Raw genomic sequence first — 22902 nt, 5'->3', positions numbered from 1 at the left:
CGCCGTCTAATTGATATTCGAGTGCGCTCCCACTTCATTGTTTGTCGTTTCTGGGAAACCTTCAACGGGCGACTCACAAACCGGTCCTAATATCCTGCTGGTGTGGAACTTCCAGAATGTTCCAGATACTTACTAATCATATACATACGTCGAACGTTATCGTAACAATAATAATGTTATGTCCTCCTTGACAGGAAATGATCAGTTATATAAGAGGAAAATGTTTGTTTTACTGAGGAAGTACACTACTTATTAGTGGAATGTGTTCGGACGAGGCGGAGAGATGGGAGGTATTTACACGATTTCCCATGCTTTGACAGATTTGCGCGGTAACGGCGTCCTATCCCAACCTGTGTCGGGCTCTCTTACAGTTGTACAAGAAGGCCTTACTAAAGAGGTAATTTAAAAAATGTAGATGCCTTACGGAATGACATGTTCCGAAAGGAAAACCCCTTATATTAAAGATTTAAAAAAAATGTTTGTTTTCGTGAATCGTTTTCCACTACTAGTAAGTAGTAGTTAGATTGAAAAATTACACCAATTACGTTTCACCGCGGTTAAAAGCCTTATTTGGTGACAGCTGGTTCATTTTTTGGGGAAAAGATCAGCCAGGCTGTCTTTTTGAAAAACTTTAGTTAGGTACCTGAAATTAGAACAAAGAATTTGAACCATTATCTAGATATTATTCATATCGGCTTAGTTTCTTCGTACCTACTTTCAACATTAAATTCCTAACTTCACACTGTTTATTAAAACATTGGAAAGTTTGTCCACCGCACAATAAGATGAAACGTATAATGTTTGTCTGTTTTCTTCACACATCACGCAAATTGCTTAGATATTTTATTAGTTTTTACTCTGGTGAAATGCTTATTTATAAATATACATAATATATATGAAAGTTTGTACGGTACAGATTAACATCGCTATGCAGTAGCAATTTCTTTTTATTTTATCACTAGACGTTGGCCGTGAATTTGTCCGCGAAAGTTTCAGTTTTTACTTTTGAACTTTTCGATCTTTTTACGCCACTGCAGCGCCACACCAGCTGCGGCCGCGCATCAGTTCATCGATTGAAATTTTATGGATTTACTAGCTGACGCCCGCGACTTCGTCCGCGTGGATGTAGTTTTTTAAAATTCCCGTGGGAACTCTTTGATTTTCCGGGATAAAAAGTAGCCTGTGTGCTAATCCAGGGTATAATCTATCTCCATTCTAAATTTCAGCCCAATCCGTCCAGTAGTTTTTGCGTGAAGGAGTAACAAACATACACACACACACACACACACACACACACACACACACACACACACACACACACACACACACACACACACACACACACACACACACACACACACACACACACACACACACACACACATACACACATACAAACTTTCTCCTTTATAATATTAAGTGTGATACAATCCAGCGCTGCAGTCGCGCTGCCTTCGCGCGGCACTTTGCGGCATGGCCCCCCCCTAAAATTAGATTGCAGAATATACCGATTACCGACTGCACTATTTCTGTTTATTAACCCCCGACCCAAAATGAGGTGTGTTATAAGTTTGACGTGTGTATCTGTGTATCTTTGTATCTGTGTATCTGTCTGTGCATCGTAGCTCCTAAACTAATGAACCGATTTTAATTTAGTTTTTTTTTTATTTGAAAGATGGCTTGATCGAGAGTGTTCTTAGCTATAATCCAAGAAAATCGGTTCAGCTGTTTGAAAGTTATCGGCTCTTTTCCAGTTACTGTAACCTTCACTTGTCGGAGGTGTTATAAATTTTTAATTTGCACTTGTTTGTAACAAAAGATCTATACTCAAAAGTTTTTATGCACATCAATAGAACCTTGACGCATACAAGAAATAAATAGGATATCGAATTAACTTTATACATTTGACCTTCGGAGGCTTTGGAACAAAAATACTCAAGCAGTAAATTGATTCATTCGGTTTATATGTATATGGGATGCAATTTAAGCATTTATAAAGATCGATGATTTTTATGTAATTTTTAAAGTTGTACAAGGTTTAATTTTTTTTTATATTATGTAGAAGAAGTAATACATACATAACACATAATATAAATATTTCTTTAGTAGTCTAAGTATTTAAAAAAAATGTGTCTTTGTGTATCTGAATTGCATTGCTGAATCTAATATTGCGTTGCTGAAGATCATAACCCCCTTTACATTTTATCATATTTTTAGGATACCTATTCATACAGTGGGCTCCTTAAACCTTTTCCACATATATTTATGTGGAAAAGGTTTTAGTTCCAGTACCTCAAAAATTATTTTGAAAAAGTTTTTGAGGAACTGACGATTCCAAGTTCTTTTGGACACTTTTCCATTGGCAGATAAATTAAATGAAGTGATTTTTATTTTGCCAATTGTGAGTAAATAGATTATGGTTCATTGATAAATAATGATTGACGAATACGTAAGAATTTCGGATATCATCATTAAGATTATTCGTAATCTTTACTTTTTCGAGATAGGGTATTTCCAGGCTACTTTCAATTCTTTATCTTTCGGTGCTTTGGATCAAATCTCTCTGTCAAGGATCCATGACGGTCGATAAGAAATCCCAGATGAGACCATTTCCTCTTATCTGCTGTCATGTAAACTCCTTGTTGCGTTCAAATACAATACCTACTGTTTTTTTTTGCATTGATTTTTAGATCATCTCTCAGTGAACTGATTGTTATGCATACGCCCTATCTCTTGTGAATTCTAAGGGTCAGCGCAAACAGACGAAGTCGTCTCTCGTCGTCGGCGGGCTCGTCTTTTGTCTAAACTCATCTTTATTTACTTTGACATAGCTACTGAAAACAAAACACGTAGGATGGGTACCTACTGTCGCACCACTGAGTCAGACTCGCGCACCGAGGGTTCCGTACTCGGGTATTTTTTTCCGACATTTTGCACAACACGGTCCGTTTTTCCTTTTAGGTACGGAACCCTAAAAATCATGTCAATCCGTTGCTCCGTTGCGGCATGATTGAAGGACAAACCAACAAACCAATAAACCAACAAACAAACACACTTTCGCATTATAAAATGGGCAGTGATACTTATTTATTCCGGTTATTTATGAAATTTTACTTCTTTCGCAGGGCACCACGATGCTGCAACAGATCCTGCGAGACATGTGGGTGGACCCGGAGATCCTCGCCGAGCTCGACGAGACCCAGAAACAGACGCTCTTCTGCAAGATGCGAGAAGAACAGGTAACTAAAATCTATATGTACCTAAGTAGGTCTAGGTACCTAGGTAGGACTCAAGGTTGATCAGACAATCGGTTAGGAATTACTGATCAACCACCGCTCACTTGTGTGCTGAGGCCACTCGAAATCATGGGGATTGGACAACCACAAAGTGCCACGAATATGCCAACTTTGATCTACTATCCACAGAAATCAGTTCAGACTTCAGTGACATAAACTTTACAATATATCTACTGTACTGGTTCGGTTATTGCATTGATTATTTTTGCAGCTGTGGTTAGTTTTTTATCGAACTAGCGGATTACCGGCATATGCTACTATTAACCATAGACACGCTTAAATAATTAATTAGCCTAATAGGTACATTCTTTTAGTGGGCGAAAACCATCTTCAATATGAAATCGGTTTGAGGCAAATTGGAAGGATGGTTTCAAAGTCTATAACGGACATAATAAAACATTATTTTGTGTTTTATATAATATATTAGGAGGATTAGTATGTATGATATTGATCATTTAAAACGGAATGTGAATTTTACCTATTCGTTCCGAAATGTATTTTTGAAAGATTACTCTATTAAATGAGGAAAAAATTGGTTGTCTGTAAAGTCGGTTTACTGACGATAGTTGAACGTGACAACAAAGCCGCGCTCTCGCTTGCACTTCAAGCCTTACATGGAACGCCTCAGAGCGAGGTAACGCCGCATGAGTCATGGTTTTTCGTGCGTGCAGCCGGCCCTATCGAATTATAAGACGTTGTCACGGCAAAAAGTATACTTACTTATATGTACATTTGACATTGACATTGCGTATCACAAACTGCGCCATAGAACTCCTTCCTTACCTTGATCGTACGATAAGTTAAACGATAATAGTTAAACACAGGCGCGGCCGTGTGACTAAATCATTACTCATGCGTGGCGAGCATGTCATTGGGATCAAAGATATACAGAAGGTATATTCCTAGATCGATGATTATGATGTGATTGTCACCACTAGAGTCAGAGTGCAAAAAAAACCGGCGAAGTGCGAGTCAGACTCGCGCACCGAGGGTTCCGTACTCTGGAATTTTTCCGACATTTTGCACGATAAATCAAAAACTATTATGCTTAAAAATACATAAAAATCTGGTTTAGAATGTACAAGTAAAGCCCTTTCATATTATGATACCCCACTTGGTATAGTTATCTTACTTTGAGAGTTAAATCACATTTAAATTTTTTTTTTCTGTGATGTAACCATAAATTCACGGTTTTTAGATTTATTCCTGTACTTGTGCTATAAGACCTACCTACCTGCCTAATTTCATGATTCTAGGTCAACGAGAAGTACTCTATAGGTTTCTTGACAGACACGACAGACAACAAAGTGACCCTTTAGGGGTTCCGTTTTTCCTTTTGAGGTACGGAACCTTAACTTGTGACTGGGAGTCAAAGAAGAAAAATAGGGCTACTTTAGGGCTACCTAAATCAAATATACATATTTTGACGCCCGCCAGTGACGTCAAAGCTTCAACGTTTGGTTAGAAGTTCCCTAACTGTCGTGAACTGTGGTAGAGTAAAGAGTTAGTAGACACCTGAAGCTATATCATCATTATCATTATCAAATGCTGGATAGGTACAGTTCCGACTTCCGTGGGAACTCTTTAATTTTCCGGAATAAAAAGTAGCCTAGCCTACCTAGGTAATGTGTTTCTCTATGAAAAAAAAACACGTCGATCTATTATTTCGTTGTAGTGCGAAGGAAGAACAAACTAACAAATAAACACTTTACAGTATTATTACCTATCTTTTAAACTGAAGGATGTTCATTTGCCTCGGTCGAGGCGTGTTCATACCAGCCATGAGGCCTCGAAATCTTTCGTGAAGCTGCTGCGTTTATTGTGGAACCTGCTTGTAATATTAGCTATATATTTATATCATGTCTGCAAGCAATATGTCAGAGACATACTAAAATTAATGAATACTTATCATTAATTTCCTAATAGTAATTTACTTACAAATGCTTACAAATTACTATTTAATTTAATGCCAAAGCAGTTAAAGAAAATGTCAATGTCGAATCGTTAATGAACTGTTATTTTTAACAATCTCAAAAGGACCTTATACCCATACAAAGCATCCATCAAAGGAATATCTAACTATCACAAAAACATTCGATTAAAATAACCCCCAATAAAGTTTAAAATTAAACTTCAGACCAAGCGTGAGTTAATTTAAAATAATTCATCCCCAAAATCACCCAGTCGGAAACCCAGTACCTTCCAGATATAAGGTTGAGATCTATAGAGTGCACTTTGATTTGGCTCAGACTTAAGACACTGCTAAAACGAGACAGCGTTATATCGCTGGCATAAATCTTTCTCGTTTTAACTGAAACTTAAACCTGAGCCAAGTCTAGTGCGCTCTTTAGATTTCAGCCTAAAACCACAAAGCGCACACCACTGGTCTGGGAACTCTTCAAATATTATGGCTTGATTAGAAGCGCCAGAGCTTTCTGTCCTCGTTCTTATTCACATTCAACTAGGTATTTCTTGTTTTTGTAGGTGCGTCGATGGCAAGCGTGGGATCAGAAGGTCAGCAAAGAGGAGACTGACCGGCCAAAGTTTCACTCCAACGCCAAGAAGCAAGTGCAGTTCCTGAAGGGGGAAGATGGCGAACCATGGGTAAGCATTCTTGCTAAAATAAAGTATAGGTAATATTCTCTCCAGGTCAATTTTAATTTTTTCACGATATCTTTACGGTTTTATTGGCTGAAATTGCTGCTTTAGATTCAGAAGTGCGTTATTGAAATAATTTTACCTTATGCCAGCTGTTATACACAGAAGTGCAAATCCTCAGAAACAAACCAAAGGCAAGCAGTGAAGGCGTAGCGAAATCGCAATTCGCATGCCAAGTAACTTACGAAAAGGCTTCCTCAGAATATCCTACATAAACCAATGTTACTTCAAAAACTGCTGGCTTGGGTCTTGTCACCCTAATTCGGAAGTAGGGTGTGTAAATCAAAGTGCTAAATCATTTTAACTTACGCCGGAATAAAACGTCGAGTTACTAAAAAGTGTTATAAAGTTTTTTTGATCCCGTCCAGGTATGGGTGATGGGTGAGCACCCAGAGGACCAATCAATCGAGACCATACTCACAGAGGAAGCTCGTCAACGCGCGCTTGCGCAGGCTCGTGAGGAGGCGCACCAGCTGCGCAAATCAGTCGAGAAGGAGCTCACCCATCTGATTGACTACAAACCTATGGATAGCTTAGAACAGGTTAGTAGCATATGGAATGCTCTTCCGGCTTCCGTTTTCTTGCTAATTACAATATTAAAATCGTCAAAAGAAGAGTAAATAGACATCTTTCAGGCAAACGCGCTGCATCATCTGTGATAGCAGTCAAGTCCAAAAGAACAGATTAATAAAGCAGTGTTTACTTTTCTAATACTTGCTTATTTAGTTAATTACATTTAACCTTGCAGCAGGAAGCTATCAAAGTACCTAGTCAAAAACCATTGAGGTAGGTATTATTATACCTACATAGTAGGTACCTTACAACTCAATGCCATATCTGCCACTCAGCTACGCAAATCCTACAATGAGCGAAAACATAATATTTTGTTTTATAGAAAACGTTACCTACCTCTTCTTGGTTTGCTTGTTCAAATCTTTAATCGTAATATTACAATCGGCCATCCGATAAAAATATGTACTTATCAGTCAATTCGGCCGTCTGATCGTCCCCAAAATGTCTTTAAAGATTTATTATAGATTTAAATAAGTAAGCATTAGCAATTTTTCAAACTCAAGAGGAAAAATCTCTGGAGAACGAAAAGATTCAGAAATAGATATACCCAAAGAAAGAGAGATCAACCAAGTTTTTCAGGGTTTTCCAGGGAATCCGAAAGCTCATCATCAACCTCTCTCATCTGATCCACTGCAGGGTCTTGACGATCTCCCGCCACCACTCAAATTCAAATTCAAATTCAAATTCAAAATGTTTTTATTCAATTAGACTTTTACAAGTTCTTTCGAATCGTCAAAAGCATCTACCACTGGTTCGGAATGCCTTTCCTACCGAGAAGAACCAGCAAGAAACTCGGCGGTTGCTCTTTTCAAAGATTTGATATACAATATTATGCCATGTATAAAAGCAATTGAAGTCCTGCGCATTGCTGGAGCGAATCGAAGTTCAAATCCACGCTTTTTTATCATTTACATAATCTTCGATAGTATAATATGCTTTTCTCAAGAGCATATTTTTAATAGATTTTTTGAACCTGTGTAAAGGCAAGTCCAAAATTGACTGAGGAATTTTGTTATAGAAGATTATACCCATTCCCACAAATGACTTTTGGACCTTCCTGAGACGGAGTGTAGGAGTCGCAAGCCTGTTACGGTGTCTAGTCAGCCTGTTGTGTAGATCGCCAACCTTCTTGTAACTAAGAATATTTTGTCTTACAAAAATTATGTTGTTGTAAATATATTGAGAGGCTACGGTAAGGATACCTATTTCCTTAAATTTTTCTCGAAGTGAATCGCGTGGTTTTAAGTTATAAATTGCGCGTATTGCCCTTTTTTGTAATACAAAAATTCTCCCAATATCTGCCGCTCTACCCCATATTAAGATTCCATAAGACATAATACTATGAAAATAAGCAAAATATACTATCTTTGCGGTCTCCACGTCAGTTAATTGTCGAATCTTTCTAACCGCGTAAGCAGCAGAGCTTAGTTTGCCAGCAAGAGTTGATATATGGGTGCCCCATTGCAGCTTCGCATCTAAGGTTATCCCCAAAAATGTAGTAGTCTCTTCTATTTTCAAAATATCATTATTTATCATTAAATTAATGTTACTTGTGTTCTTGGTATTGGGCAGTGCGAATTCAATACACTTAGTTTTTTTTGCATTTAAAAGTAGATTATTTACAGTAAACCAGTGAGTTACCTGAGATATGGCACCATTTATATCGTCAAAATTGTCCTTATTTCTATCGACTTTAAAAATCAAAGACGTATCGTCAGCAAATAGTACGATATCGCAAATATTTTGGACTACATATGGTAAATCGTTTATGTATACTAAGAACATGAAAGGACCTAGAATAGAGCCTTGAGGAACACCCATTAGTGAGGCTGATCCGGATGACTTCACATCATTCACACATACTGTTTGAATACGATCACTAAGATAGGACGCAATGAGACCAAGCGCAGTGTCTTTGATTCCATAGTGGCTCAATTTAACTAAAAGAGTCTCGTGCTCAACGCAATCAAATGCCTTGGATAAATCACAGAAAATACCAATGGCATTCTGCGACCCCTCCCACGCATTGAATATATGCTTTAACAGCATTGCGGCCGCGTCGGTTGTTGATCGACCTTTAGTGAAGCCATACTGTTCAGAATGGAGTAGCTTATTTAAATTGAAATGCTGAAGCAGTTGGTTGAGCATGATTTTCTCAAATATCTTGCTCAGTGTTGGCAAAATTGAAATTGGCCTGTAATTGTTTGGGTCACTTTTGCTACCCGATTTAAAAAGAGGTATCAATTTACTACATTTCATGAGATCTGGAAAAGCGCCTGTATCCACAGACTCATTAAAAATTAAGGCTAGATATGGCGCAATAATATCAATAATACTCTTTAACTCTTTTAAATTATAGATAGTCCTTATCCCAATTTTATTCGCAGAAGTTCGACCTATCACCAAAAACTGTGGATTCCCTGGACCTGGAAGACACTCTGGATCTCTACTGCACCGTGGATGAACTCCGGCAAAGGATCGCGGCTTTGGAACCAGAAGTGAAGGAGAAAAGTGACAGTGAGGCGGACAAAGAGTACAAAGACTACTGCGATGATAACCTCAAACTGAACCTTAAGAAGAATACGCTGCAGTTCAATTTTATTGAAGGCAAAAGAGACGTTATTCAGGTGAGTAATCTAAATATAACAGGAAGAAGTGTCTGACTGGCTGACTGACGCACAGCTCAAACTATACTAGACGGATCGGGCTGAAATTTGGCATGCAGCTATTATGATGTAGCTAAGAAAGGATTTTTGAAAATTCAACCCCTACGGGGCTCAAAAGGGCTAAAATAGGGATTTGAAATTTGTGTACAGGTGTCGGCAGTAAATATTGCACATCGAATTTCAGAAAGAGATTTCTGCTTCGTAGAGCGTCGTCTCTATCACTTATATCTATGTGACGTTTGATCGGTTTAAATGACAGAGACAATGCTCTATGAAAACGTTATCTCTTTCTAAAGTTCGATTTGCAATATTTTCTGCCGGGTACTGTAGTCGCAGGCATAAGTTAGTTACTTATAAGTTTATCAGCGTGATTTTAGTTTAATTTTTCCTTACTTTTTTTGGTGGTAGATTTTTGAGGTTTCAGAAGTCATACTCATTCCTATAATTTATTTGATAAGGTGTTACCTTTTTTTCTCCGAAATGGTGATCGGAAACTGTTCTAGGTTGGTACTAGGAATGGTTTTATTAGAGCGTATTATTACCGTCTTTCAGGATTCAGGTCTGCCCCGCAACGGTGACGGAGTGAGTTTGCGCGTAGCGGCGTGGGAGCGACGCGTGGCGGCGGCGAGGGCGGGCGACATCTTACGAGGTCTGAGAGCGAGACGCGCGAGAACCTTGAGAGATGCGCAGCTGCAAGCTCAGGATGAGGATGCTGTGTGGAGAGAACAAGGTAATTGTTTGACAACTTTAAAGGGAGATAAGGCGTATCCATATCTAGTCTTAGGTTTTCATCAGCGTGCTTTCTTCAAACCAAGTTTGGCAGTCATCATACGAAAAGCTTTCCTATCTAAAGCCGCCTCTTCTAACTTTGGGTAACAAGCCCCCCTTATATCGTCTAACTCAAGACACAAATCGTTAATTTGCGTCTTGAGCGACCTAGAGTCCCCTCTTGCCTACAATTCTTCCTTTCAACACTAATCTTACGAATGAGAATTAAATAATAATAATAAAAGTCCAAAGAAACCAGTTTCCTTCGCATGTGTGGACGTGAGTTTTCTCTCTTTGTAGACTAATTATTCCAATACCTTAGTGTTCGGTGTAAAGCTGTTCCAGATTATCCTGTAATCCACATATTATGGAAAATTTTCTTCCTTTTTGAGAACACAAGTTTCACAGCCGTACAAGAGAGTAGATCACTTATAGTATTTTATAAGGCGGCCTCTCGGATCGAGCTGTAGTTTGGCTTTCGGAATTCGGAGATTTCATTACTGAGTTTTTTTTTTTATTCACTATAGGCAAGCGCTTGACCACAATCACACCTGATGGAAAGTGATGATGTTTATCATACATTTCAGAGCGCAAAGCTAAAGAAGCAGAGGCGGCGATGCGAGAGATTGCACGCGCGGCTCGAGAGGCGCACCGGCGCAGCGTGGACTTCACGCCGCCTTGTCACGTCCCAGGTAATGACAATATTCATAACTTATTGCGTGAGCTCAAGTTTCCAAAAGGAAGTAGACAGGCTTGTCTCTTAAAAACTTGTGGGTATTTAAGCAATGTGCTAACATTACTAAAACATACGTTTACCTTACTCCTGATTTGTGACAGAAACGTTGAGCAAAAACGTGTCGAACGAGTTGGAATGTCAATCACATAAGTTGAGTTCATGCTATGTTATAACAATAATAGTGTTATAAGTTTGACGTGTGTATCTGTGTATCTGTCTGTGGCATCGTAGCTCCTAAACTAATAAACCGATTTTAATTTAGTTTTTTTTTGTTTGAAAGTGTGCGCGAGTCTGACTCGCACTTGGTCGGTTTTTTGTTTGAAAGGAGGCTTCATCGAGAGTGTTCTTAGCTATAATTCAAGAAAATCGGTTCAGCCGTTTGAAAGTTATCAGCTCTTTTCTAGTCACTGTAACTTTCACTTGTCGGGCGTGTTATAAATTTTTAATTTACGTCTTGTCAAATACAATGAATTAGGTAAAATGATAAGCAATAACATAACTTCGCTCATCATATCATCGCCATCAGGTTGTTATACCTTTTCATTGTTCTAGCCGGTAAACCGCCAAACAGAGAGGCAGTGCTCGAGTGGTTCAGAACACAAGAACTCAAACGAGCAGTCGGTCTGGACGAAAACAACAAGCCCGTCAACTGGTTCCATGGTAAGTTTGTGTGTGAAATAAACGATTAAAAGAAACACAATTTCTTAACCTCTTCAGAAACTACGATCTCGTCTAATGATAAGAGCTGATGTATTTTGCATTTTAAAATGGAAATATGGTAGTTTTCTATGTAAATTATGGAGCTTGCATGGAGACTGACGAAATCATAATTATACGAAGGCTTTGTACTAAGAGATTATATAGACTAGGTGGAGTATGTTGTGCTCAATTGCAGTGAAAATTCCAATGAAAGCTATATTGAAGTACAGGATACCCTCAAATTTTTCTGGCTTGAATTTTCCAGTGGGTAACCGTATCTACCGGCTACCGGCTGGTGCTAGAGCAACAAGCCCAGAAAACTTATAGGATAAGATGCATGGCAGTGTTACAGACTCATCAGTTTCTACTCTGACACTAACAGATCTTCCGCAACTACTTTCCTTCCATTATTCCTTGCTTCCAACTGAATGACTAGACAGTTCTGTAAATGCATTTTGGATATATCCTTTCCCACAGGTTTGATCACACGGTCAGAAGCGGAACAGACCCTGTCACAACAACCAGAGGGGAGTTTCCTAGTACGTCTGTCGGAGCGCGTGTGGGGGTACGCCATCTCGTACCGCGCCGCGCGCTGCAAGCACTACCTGGTGGACGCCAGCGATGGGTACAGGCTGCTTGGCGCTGGACAGATCGCGCATGAGACTCTCGGTATGTATTCTACCCCTGTTACGTCTGTCGGGCCGGGTGTGCGGGTACGCCATCTTGTATGTGTTTCCGAGATTTTTGGGTCGCTGGTTAGAGTTGAAAAGGTTTTCATCGTGTATTCTTCTTTTCAAGAAATGCATGAATTTCTGAGGTTGTGGGGGGTTTCATTATGAAAATGACGTGCTTTTTCAAATCTAATATGGCTGTTATAGATTTTTGGAGACGATCTCTTCAAAAATATTAATATGGTTGTCATTCCGAGGTTTTCAAATTAGGTAATGACTACGAAAATGACGTCGGATCTAATAACAAAATTTCCTCCTCTTCCAGCCGACCTCATCAACTACCACCGGAAGGTGCCCATCACGGAGAGCGGCGGGGAGCTGCTGGCGGCGCCGTGCGCGCCCAAGCACGTGCCCGTCATTTAACCGCCATTTTGTCGCGTTCCTAATACAGTTAGCATTTATTGAGATAAGCGCACGCGCAATCATTTGACATCAAATTGCGCGGTTAGTATAAGCCATTAAAGTTGGTCGCACACTACCATAAGGGCCGCAAGCAAACGGAACCCATACTGTCTGTCTGTCAGCGTAATAAGTGAAGAGTTAAAATTTTCACAAAGTGATTTCTATTCGCGCTATAAAAACAAATAATTTCTCCCATAAATCTTGGCGATAACTCACAAGTCACAAACTCTTTCTTAGCCGCTTTTTAACAAAAGGACGGTACTATCCACGGATAGAAGTTTGTATAGGGCTCTCTCTGTTACGTTATTCCATACAAATAACAAAGACAAAAAACCCAGGGGGGCGTTAAACTATTTTGAGTGGCCAACCAATCTCCTTAAACTCTATTTAAAACTGTTTTCTGTAAACTCTGTATAAAAAGAGTGAAATTCAATTTGAAAAAAAAAACAGGTGCGTTTGTGATTGGTTGGTGACTCAAAATGGTTATCTCTCACTGATTTTTGCGTCTATCATTTGTATGGGATTACGTTACAGAGAGAGCGTTATACTTACTGACTTCTTTCCGTGGATAGGATATAGCTTCATAACCTATTCCGGCTACATAAACGCGCACATAGCTTGTAACTCTTGAGAATCATCTCGTAGTAAGCGACCGCTTAAGTTGAGTCTACACTATGCATATTAAACGTAACATTAGTTTTAAAATGTTACATAGTAATTAGATAACATTGTAATATTAATGCGTGTATAATATGAGTGTATTGTAACAATATCGAGTAAACTATTAGTATTAAATTTGTGTTTGTAAATGTAACATTCGTAAAATATTTACATTTCAGTATTGAGAAATGTGTTATATTTTATAATGTTACATTATTAGACATGTTATGTAGAAAAGTTAAATAATGTGTAACAAAACGTCAGGGTTCACTGTTAAGGCTAATTCTAAAGAACAAAGTATGTGAGGGTTAAAAGTAGCGTCATCCTTTTCACAATATTCTTGGCGGAAAAGAAATAGCCTTATTTCCACTTGTGTTACTTAAGTTTGATTTGAATTGGTGTACATTATTTGACATGTAATATAAGGGACCATTTAAATAAGCAGTCAATATATCTATAGTATTTAGTCATTAAGTCGTAGTTTGTAATACATTATAATATTATAATTGAGATTATGACATTAATCGCTTAAAATAGTAATTAGTATCTTCTGTAGCAGTATGTAGCCCCAAAACATAAAATTATAATACGACTTTGAGTATTTATAAGCTTTCTTGAAAAGTTATAAGGAAATCAATGAGTACCTACTTATGATATTTTTCTTTAATGGTGCTAAGTACTTTTCTTTTAAACTTTCCTTTTTGAGAATAACTAGGACTCATATCTTGTTTATTACTGTGATTGTGGATTTTAAGGTTCGCTTGCACTACTACTACCACAGATATTTTATATATCTGTCCTTTTCTTATCAACCTTGGAATAAACTTGTTAAAAATGACAGTAGGTATTAGTTACAATTGGTGCAAGTGTGAACATACAAATTTTGGATGCGCTTTGCATATATTTATACTCCCAGACATAATACTCCCAGAGTGTGGGGTGAATTAAAAACTATGCCAAAGTTTCGCAATCGGTTTCGCAACAGTGCAACCAGCGTTGTTTCTTCGAGGTATTATGCTTAGTGTACGCTTGTCTGCTACTTTTATATTATGCGGACTAGTCAAAACTCTAATAAATAAAAACACTCAAAAAATCACTGTTTATTTATTCTTATTTGAGAAAAATTAACATGAACAACGTATTTTTTTTTCAAATTAGAATAAGTAATCAAGGGTATCTAGATTCGTTAGTAACTAATTTATCAATGGATCAATAACTTTTACCCGATAAATGACTATGTTATGTAGCATCATTGAAGCTCCGTTGACTAGCGGCATGTAAGCGTACAGTAAGTCAGTAAACGTAAAATTATGAAGGAACGCTTGATCGATGACACTTGTGGCTTGACTATAATATTATGCCATCTAACGTATGCGTAGAATATTGACGATTGATCTTGTGTTTATTGTTTAGTCATTAACTGCCAATTAGTTTAATTAAATATTATATTAAAATCTAAATTAAATGTATTCGTTTTATTTAATAACCCGCTTCTTTCCTAAATACCTAAACAAATTCCTAATATTGATTCCACTCATAGAAGTTTAATATGAATCCATAACTTATATTATAGAGCCGGCGCACATATGGCGGAGCGCAGCGCAGAGCATGTCCGCGAAGTTTTCTAATCGCGTGACACATTACGCGAATGTCTACCAGAGAATGCGCGAGCACGAGCGAGACTGCGCGCGGATACGCGAGTATCTGCACGGATGCACAATTGATTTTGGATATTATTTCAATGAGGACAATGTCGATATTATTTTGACTGTGAAAAATGCTCTGCGCTGCGCTTCGCCATATGTGTGCTGCCCCTAGTATCTAGTTAGGCGAAGTGTAGCAAATGTGATATTCAAATTTCAGGGTTGATAAACGTTTACACCTCAAACCATCATGTTATTTAATGTTATATAACGCATTACTTCAATGTAGACTCTGCTTTAGATGTCAATTATTTAGATTATTGTTATTAAAAAATAAGTTATATTTGTAAAAAGTTTTAATACCGAGTGTAGTTTTACAATGTACATATTTACAAATAACTTCAATATCATAATAGAAATATCTACTACCAAAAATTTATCTAAATTCATTATTATTGCGTCTATCATTATTATTTATCTAGTCATTTCACGTACCTAATATAAAACAAACAATTTTTTTCCAAATTTTGAAAATGTTCCGAAATCATTATGAATTTATTAAGAATAATAATAACGCAAACAATAAAAAGATATTAAAATTATAAGTACAAGTAACATTATTGACTAAACACAACAAATAAATATTATTCTAAGTATTTTTATTATACTTTCACAGCACACACAAATACATTTCTAACAAGTATTTCATTCTTCAAAGAAATAATTTTTGGAATAACAGAAATATTATATTACCATCAAAATTTCAGTATCAATCTCTCATTATTTACCTACTAATTAATTAATTATATTATCTAATAGCTTTATTGCAGGTTTTTTATTCTTCAATGGTCGTTATTTTAAATTATTAATTGTTCCTTGTAAACCAGAAGGTGGAGTTATTTGTAGACGTTTTATGAAAATACGGACATTTTTTTTTCAATTATGGCTTCTCCACAAGCCATGGCCGTACAGTCACATGTAGGGGAGGTTTGTTGGTGTTCGCGAGCTTGGTGTTATCTACAAAAAAACGTTTTTTTAATAAATAAATAAAAAAAATACCTATCTGATTTTCGGTCTGGTGGGAGGCTTCGGTCGTGGCTAGTTACCATTCTCCCGGCAAAGCCGTGCCGCTAAGCAATAGCATTCCGGTACGATGCCGTGTAGAAACCAAAGGAGTATGGGTTTAATTAAAACTGCTATAATGCTTCCAGGTTAGCCCGCTTCCATCTTTGCATCATCACTTACCACCAGGTGAGATTGTAGTCAAGGGCTAACTTGTTTATGAATAAAAAAAAAACATCTACACCCAGCTCAACCCCTTGGATTTAGAAAGCTGAAATCCTTCCGTAACCTTTATCATTCCCTTGACTTTCCCTTTATAATTATAGACATGGAATAAGGCCGAGTTCAGAACTGATTAACTTACATTGCTATCCCAGCCGTCGTATGATTTGCTTCCCGCGTTGGACATCTGAGGTTTTTTCGCTTTCTTCATTGGACTGTTGCTGGCTGAAACAGAATAAGGATTCAATGAATACATGCCACAAAAGTTGTACAAGTCTGAAGACTTGTGCAGTTGGTTGAACCATTTTTCAATTCGATAAAAGCCAACAGTCAGCAAATAAATGCTTACCCTACTCACTTTCAGGATTTTGTGGCGCTATGACAATTTTCATCTTCTATCCTAGATGATGAACACGACTTTGTCCATATAGATTTTGGTTGTTAAAATTCCGTGAAAATCCTTTAATTATCCGGGATAAAATGTAGCCTATTCCCGACCCTGGGATGCAAGCTTTTTTCATACCACATTTTGTCAAAAGCGTGAAAAGCTATTAAACACAGACTGACACACATTGTGCATTATAAATATTAATCTTAGTTTTATGGATTAAACTAGCAGAAAGTTTAGAAAATGTAATAACATTAGCGTAAGTATTTACCTCCAGGAACGTAAGGCAACGAGAAGTCGGGTGGTGTTTTCTTGGTGGCTTTCTTGGCAGCCGCTCGACCACGCAGGAGTTCCTCTTCCATCACCAGTTTATTGTTCACCCTGGACAACACAAATTAATGTCAGTGTCTTATTCAAATGCTTGATAATATTATGCCAACGAAACATTGCTTAAAATATAGTTGAAGGGTTTTGGTTTATGGACAATACAACAGTAGGTAGTATAATTCAGGTCGACGACTGGCTTCCCTTAGCATAAGCAGATCCAATTTTAAGGAACCAGAAATATTATAAATGTGGAAGTGTGTCTGTTCTGTCTACTAGATTTTCAGTTTTCAGGCCCAACAGTATAACTGATTCTGACGAAAGTTACAGAGTTAGCTTATGTCACGGGGATGGGCATAATCTACTTTTATCTCGGAAAATCAAAGAGTTTCCACGAGATTCCTAAAGACCCATCTGCTTAACCAACTTGTATGAAATTTGGTACCGAGGTAGCTTGCGTCCATATAATTGACATAGGAAACTTTTTATCCCGGAAAATTAACTTTCTACGGGATCTTTAGAAACCTAAATCCACGCGGACGAAGTCGCGGGCATCCTCTAGTAGGCTATAAATTATTATGCGAAGTTGTGGGAAAAAGCCAGTTGTAACTTGTAACTAAACTTACTTCTTTATATACGGTGTTCGTGGATAAGTATTAACAGGCACAGGAAACGTATTGAAGGTCTGTTCGATGGCGCGCGCAAGGGAACGTGGCAACGACGGCTTTGCTCCAACACTCGCTACCGATGCTCCGAAACTCGTTACGACTGTCCCGAAATTCGTAACCGGTACGCCCAGACTCGTAACAGGTGCACCCAGACTCGTAACCGGTACACCCAGACTCGTAACAGGTGCACCCAGACTCGCAACGGGTGCACCCAGACCCGTGACCGGTGCACCCAGATTCGTTACTACGGGTGCAATTGCGGCCGAGGGTGCACTAGCTGTGATAGAGCTGCACATTTCGTTTGGGGCTGTTGTGCTTGATCCTCTGGTTATAGGGACCTGTCAAGTGAAATATTGTCAGTTGGTTGGCAAATGTGAAATTATAACATCCATCTTATAGAAACCAATAAGAATAATAGAGTCCTGTACTCGAATCTTGAAAACAATTCATTTTTTTGGTTACCTCACCAATATTTAACGAGAAAGTCGAAAAAAATTACTGACACACTAGAATATGAATGGGTAGTTTTGTGGTAACATTTAAAGTTTTTCGAAAATAACTGCCGTTTATTAAATCGCTGCTATTTCAGTGAGACTGCTCTGGTGTCCATCTTATCTTCTAATAAATTGTAAAAATTGTATAACTTTAACTTCATAGTATGAAACAGAACCAAAATTATTGGACCAAGATAATCCGGAGTCAATTTGGTGCAAACTCAATAAAACTGACCAGCAAGCACCACTTTGTTTCTAACAATTTTATTTTACGGTGAGATTTTAGATCGGCATTCCCAACCAGTGGTAGATGCTTTTGACGATTCAAAAGAACTTGTAAAAGTCTAATTGAATAAAAATATTTTGAATTTGAATTTGCATACCTCATCGCTTGGCTGCGTTGTAGTCGGTTGCAATGATTTCTTTTCCACAGAAGCTGTCTCCATTTGTGTTTCAGCACCTAGCGATATAAATTAAGTAATTAAATTTTCCTAGATTTTAATTTTGCTTTAGGGCTGACGCATACTTAGAGAGCGAAGTAGAGCTGGGCCTTTGTGATAATGAGTTTATTTCGACATGTATAATTATTGAAATGGGTATAATAAAAACGACACAGAGGAGACTCAAAGACTCAAACTCAACTTTGATGGTGTGCGTTATGCTTTAATCCTGAGTCAATAGTGAAGGAGAGCCAACTTACCAGGCGTGTAGTTATAGTCAATCAGAGATTCTCCCGCCGTACTACTTGTACGAGATCTACTGTGCTCCTGTGAAACAAAAAAAAAATGAATTCAATATTTCATTCAAGTCAAGAAATGATTACAGCTCGCAACTAAGGTGTAACGCGTATCTGCAGAGTGAAGTGAAGCCGAGACGCAGCGTATATTTTTGAGACAACTCAAACTCGACCTTAGTCATTTTGACATATGGTTGAAATTGGTAAAAAGAAAACATAGGTGTAAAGAAAACGGGACAACCAAAACTCTATGTACTCATGTGGCTAAGCTGCATAAGCATGTAGCTTAGCCACATAAGTACATAAATAAAAATAAATAAATAAAAATATTTTACTTCAGACAATAAATTGTGTCCATAATTTTATACAAATTAAATTACGTAAATTAAAAGTAATATTAAAATGTGATAATTAAAATTTAAAATTAAAATAATGAAAAATTAAAATAATTATTATAGTAAAAGTTTTGTATAAGTATAATTGTACCAAAAAAGAAAATAAAATAAAATTATCAGATGTGAAATTTTTTTGGGTTATTATGATGATAATAACATTTTAAAGTTTGTAATATTATGTTTTGACTGTGATTCAGTCGGGACAACATAGAGTTAAAGCACACTGTTTTAAGTCCAACTTAAATTCATCTTAATGTCAAGTATATTAAGTTGAATTTGGGTTGTTACCAAGAAAGACGCTGCCGGCGAGATCCTAATTTACAGAAGTTAGTGCGCCAAAGGATTTTTTTTGTGGGAAATTGATATTAAATAGGCAAGTACCTATGTGTGAAAGTGGATTTAACGCAATGCTAGGAATTTTAAATTTTTAAATAAAACAACCAATGGACTAATTTTATATTGGACGTTTACTGAATTCAGGGGTAGATAGGTAATAATAATTACAAAGTTACAGAGAATTTGAAATTACCGAAACAATATTCAACGTCCATTGCTGCCGTGGTTTGCCGGCGATTCTAGGCGCTCCTTGAGGTGGTGGTGTCTAGTAGATATATAAAAACTATTAGTTAATACTTATCTACATTATTAATATTATAGTTATTCGAAAACCAAATTCTACTTCACAAAAAAAAAAAATTTGATGCTCCTAGGGTGACTACGAGTCCATTCTAGCCGAAGTTTAAAAAAGAAATGATCTCATATCTTGGGCTGCTGATTACGAAACTTACACCCATTTTCAAATCCAAGACGGCGAACTACAAAGCTGTTTCTTTTTCAAAACTTTACATCATCTAGAAAAATGTAGGTACCAAGATAGGTACCTAATTACCTATCTAATTCTAATGCTACATAATCAAAATTAATGTTTTTACGTACTTCTATTTCCTTTCCCAATTTCTTTCGGAGTTCAGCATTAAAATTCTCGGCAAAGGAATCTGTAATGAAGTATCTGTAATGAAAAAGAAAAAAAAAGAGGTATTAAAGAGGTATTTTTTTTAATTCACTTAGCTGTAGGTACAAGTTAGCCCTTGACTGCTTTCTCTCCTGGTGATAAGTGATGAAGGAATGAGGCTTAGAATTGAAAGAGGGCTAATTTGGAAGGGATATGGCAGTTTTATTACCTAAATATTGTATTAACTATTGTAGGTATTAGTAAGTAAAATATCACTATAGCATTAACAGTGAAGGAAAACATCGTTAGGGAACCTGCACGCCTGTGTTCTCCATAATGTTCTCCATAATGTTCTCCAACGGTATATGAAGTCTACCGATCCGGAATTGGCCAATCTGATGGACTATGCCCAAAGCCTCCTCATTCTGAGAGGAGACTCGTGTTCAGTAGTGAGCCGGCGCGGCGATGGATTCATGATAGGGGTGGTAAAGTTTCTATTATTAGGAAATCTACTGAGAAAATTGTATTATGCAGAAGTTATAGCACATACAGATTTGTTTGTATAGGTAAATCAAAAAAGTCCCGAAACACGTAGGTTTAGAGCCGCAAACCTACCGTAAACCCCATAAACCACAAAAATTAACTGGAAGCGATTATGAACCATTTAAATTATAAATATTTACTGCAGAGGAATCACCTTTATCTCAAACAGAGGGAGTTCCCTCTAGACTTAACCGTTATCGAAGCTCAACAAACAACTTTATTATTGCACCTATTTTCATACCACTACATATTACATGACTCATATGTTTGTAGCTTTATGGTTCATAATTGTGCAAAACAATTTCCGCAACCGCAACATTCAGTTTGTTGCTTTTGTTTAGTATATAAAGTGTATTACGGGATAGTAAGCATCAAATCATTTCAAGACTTGCAAGAGTTTGGAAACTTGTATTGTTATATTAATTTAATATCAATAAATATAAATAAACTATCAATAATGAATTTCGCAAAGATTTTCTTGTTCGTGTTCGCTTGCATCGTGGCGTTGACAACTGTTTCTGGAGCTCCGAGCCCTAAATGGAAGTTGTTCAAGAGAATTGTAAGTATTTTTACAATTAATTTACTAATTTTGTATTTTAATGTGTTCATTGTACTTCTTTATGAGTAATTCCTCGAGTTCTTCAGACTGTTTTCTTTCCCCCAAAATAATAATTAATTAGTCTAAAGTACTCTAAAGTATATTATAGAAATGTAAGGGGGGTAAACAAAATTGTTTTCATTCGTCCCTCGCCCCTCGTCTTTTACTACGGCGTTTCGCCATACTATTCATCCACCGATGAATAAAGATATTTTGGCAGATTTCCAACAGCAGATTTCCCGGCATTTTAGAAACTGCCTAAGTATCTACTTGTTTTTTATGGAGCAAGTGAAGGTCCATTCCAATAAATGTCCCTTTTCTTAATCTTATCTTAATACAATTTTACCAATATTTCTCGTTATTTCCAGGAAAAGGTCGGCAGAAACATTCGCGATGGACTCATCAAAGCTGGACCGGCGATACAAGTTGTCGGTGATGCCGCCACCATCTACAAAGGCTAACTAATCTTTTCTTCTCTCCTAAATACGTGCCAAAATCCGACCGTTGATATTACAGACATTATCATCCCAGAATCATTATCATCATCATTAGCCTGTGGATATCCACTGTTGGATATAGACCTTCCCTAAAGAGTGCCACCACACCCGGTCCCCAGCCTTGATCTCTTCCAGCCACTTCCCTGAGCCGCTTTATATCGTTGGTCCATCGTGCTGAGGGTGTCCCACACTTTTGCACACGTTTGCTTATTCCTGGTTATATCTCGGAATATTGTGGGAAAAATTGTGAATAAATCAAGATTTTGCAATTACAGGATCTAATAAAGTCTTACGCATATATAGGAGAGATTCTATTCTTAATTAATTTTGTACTAATAACTTTTAATATAAAAGTATAGATTGTTTTAAGTCACCTACTGCCAAAATCAAATAAGATCTAATTTTAAGAATACTCATTACTCATGTTATTGTATTACATACTTAGTATTATTTATTACATTAATAAAATTTAAATTATTTGATATTATTAACATTCTCAAAATCATTTCTTTACTATTATTTAGTACCAAGACCACAGACAGTGCATTTGGACTGCAAGTCGATTGTAAAATTGCAGTTCCCGTGGGTATAGCAGTTGCCAACTGCATCGCAACTGCCGACCGTTGCGCAGTCACAGCTGCAATATTGCAGTTCCCAATCAAAGAAATCAATTCAAATCAAGACACACGGCCATGTGTCAAAGCCAAGTTCGAATAAGAAAAAGATTCTTCTAAGAACGGTGACAGACGGGCAGTGTGTATTTTACCGTTGTAAAATATAGGTACACTGCTCGTCTGTGCCCTACACACAATTTTGCATATAAAATTCAGTCCACCAGACTCGAAAGAACGTACAATATACAGTCTCAAGTTTTTCTTTCTAGACCCAGAGCTTGAGCTGGGCGTGATAGGTATTTGTATTTATTTATTCTTCGATTTAGAATTATAAAAGCGCTTACGAAAGTCAAATCAGTACAATACAATGATGGTAATGTGTAAGGTTAATAGGTGACGAGTTATGATACATCGATTTAACTTCTGTCGCATTACGACGTACCAGCATCACCATTCACTGCACAGCTGTCTGAACTTACTTAGACGACAGTTCACATAATTGGCAGCCAGCGCGTTTGGAGTCTCGATTGGATCAATCATTTGAGTCACTTGTGTCTGTACTCTAGATAGCATCTAG

The 22902-nt window shown here is 37.3% G+C and overlaps 2 protein-coding genes across 5 annotated transcripts in view; one reads left to right on the top strand and one right to left on the bottom strand.

Annotated features, from left to right (window-relative positions):
• The window catches only part of LOC123873925 (SH2 domain-containing protein 4B-like), a 76679-nt gene that overhangs the window by 42106 nt on the left and 11671 nt on the right, over positions 1 to 22902 (top strand). Inside the window, exons 2-10 of one of the 2 annotated variants that reach the window (XR_006797804.1) lie at positions 3126 to 3239; positions 5781 to 5900; positions 6323 to 6496; positions 8915 to 9154; positions 9746 to 9923; positions 10549 to 10653; positions 11250 to 11357; positions 11874 to 12065; positions 12393 to 13454. Coding sequence is in view for 1 of the 2 variants with exons in the window: in XM_045919032.1 (XP_045774988.1) it covers positions 3135 to 3239; positions 5781 to 5900; positions 6323 to 6496; positions 8915 to 9154; positions 9746 to 9923; positions 10549 to 10653; positions 11250 to 11357; positions 11874 to 12065; positions 12393 to 12490 (1320 nt within the window). In the remaining variant the exon portion in view is untranslated. Of the gene's footprint in view, positions 1 to 3125; positions 3240 to 5780; positions 5901 to 6322; positions 6497 to 8914; positions 9155 to 9745; positions 9924 to 10548; positions 10654 to 11249; positions 11358 to 11873; positions 12066 to 12392; positions 14655 to 22902 lie in introns of those variants that run through there. The other variant, XM_045919032.1, reaches the window with a different exon arrangement.
• LOC123873921 (cyclin-dependent kinase-like 4) overlaps positions 15223 to 22902 on the bottom strand; it is a 41913-nt gene continuing 34233 nt past the window's right edge. For all 3 annotated transcript variants that reach the window (XM_045919019.1, XM_045919021.1, XM_045919020.1), the window contains 8 exons: positions 20058 to 20130; positions 19651 to 19722; positions 18691 to 18757; positions 18374 to 18450; positions 17455 to 17834; positions 16776 to 16885; positions 16259 to 16341; positions 15223 to 15849 (listed from right to left, as the gene is read on the bottom strand). In XM_045919019.1, coding sequence (XP_045774975.1) covers positions 15805 to 15849; positions 16259 to 16341; positions 16776 to 16885; positions 17455 to 17834; positions 18374 to 18450; positions 18691 to 18757; positions 19651 to 19722; positions 20058 to 20130 — 907 coding nt within the window. In that variant the 3' untranslated portion in view covers positions 15223 to 15804. The remainder of the gene's footprint in view (positions 15850 to 16258; positions 16342 to 16775; positions 16886 to 17454; positions 17835 to 18373; positions 18451 to 18690; positions 18758 to 19650; positions 19723 to 20057; positions 20131 to 22902) is intronic.

This window comes from Maniola jurtina, chromosome 17, assembly GCF_905333055.1.
Source record: "Maniola jurtina chromosome 17, ilManJurt1.1, whole genome shotgun sequence".
NCBI lineage: Eukaryota > Metazoa > Arthropoda > Insecta > Lepidoptera > Nymphalidae > Maniola > Maniola jurtina.
Note: the sequence above shows the minus strand (reverse complement) of the source record. Positions and strands in the feature narration are given on the sequence as shown.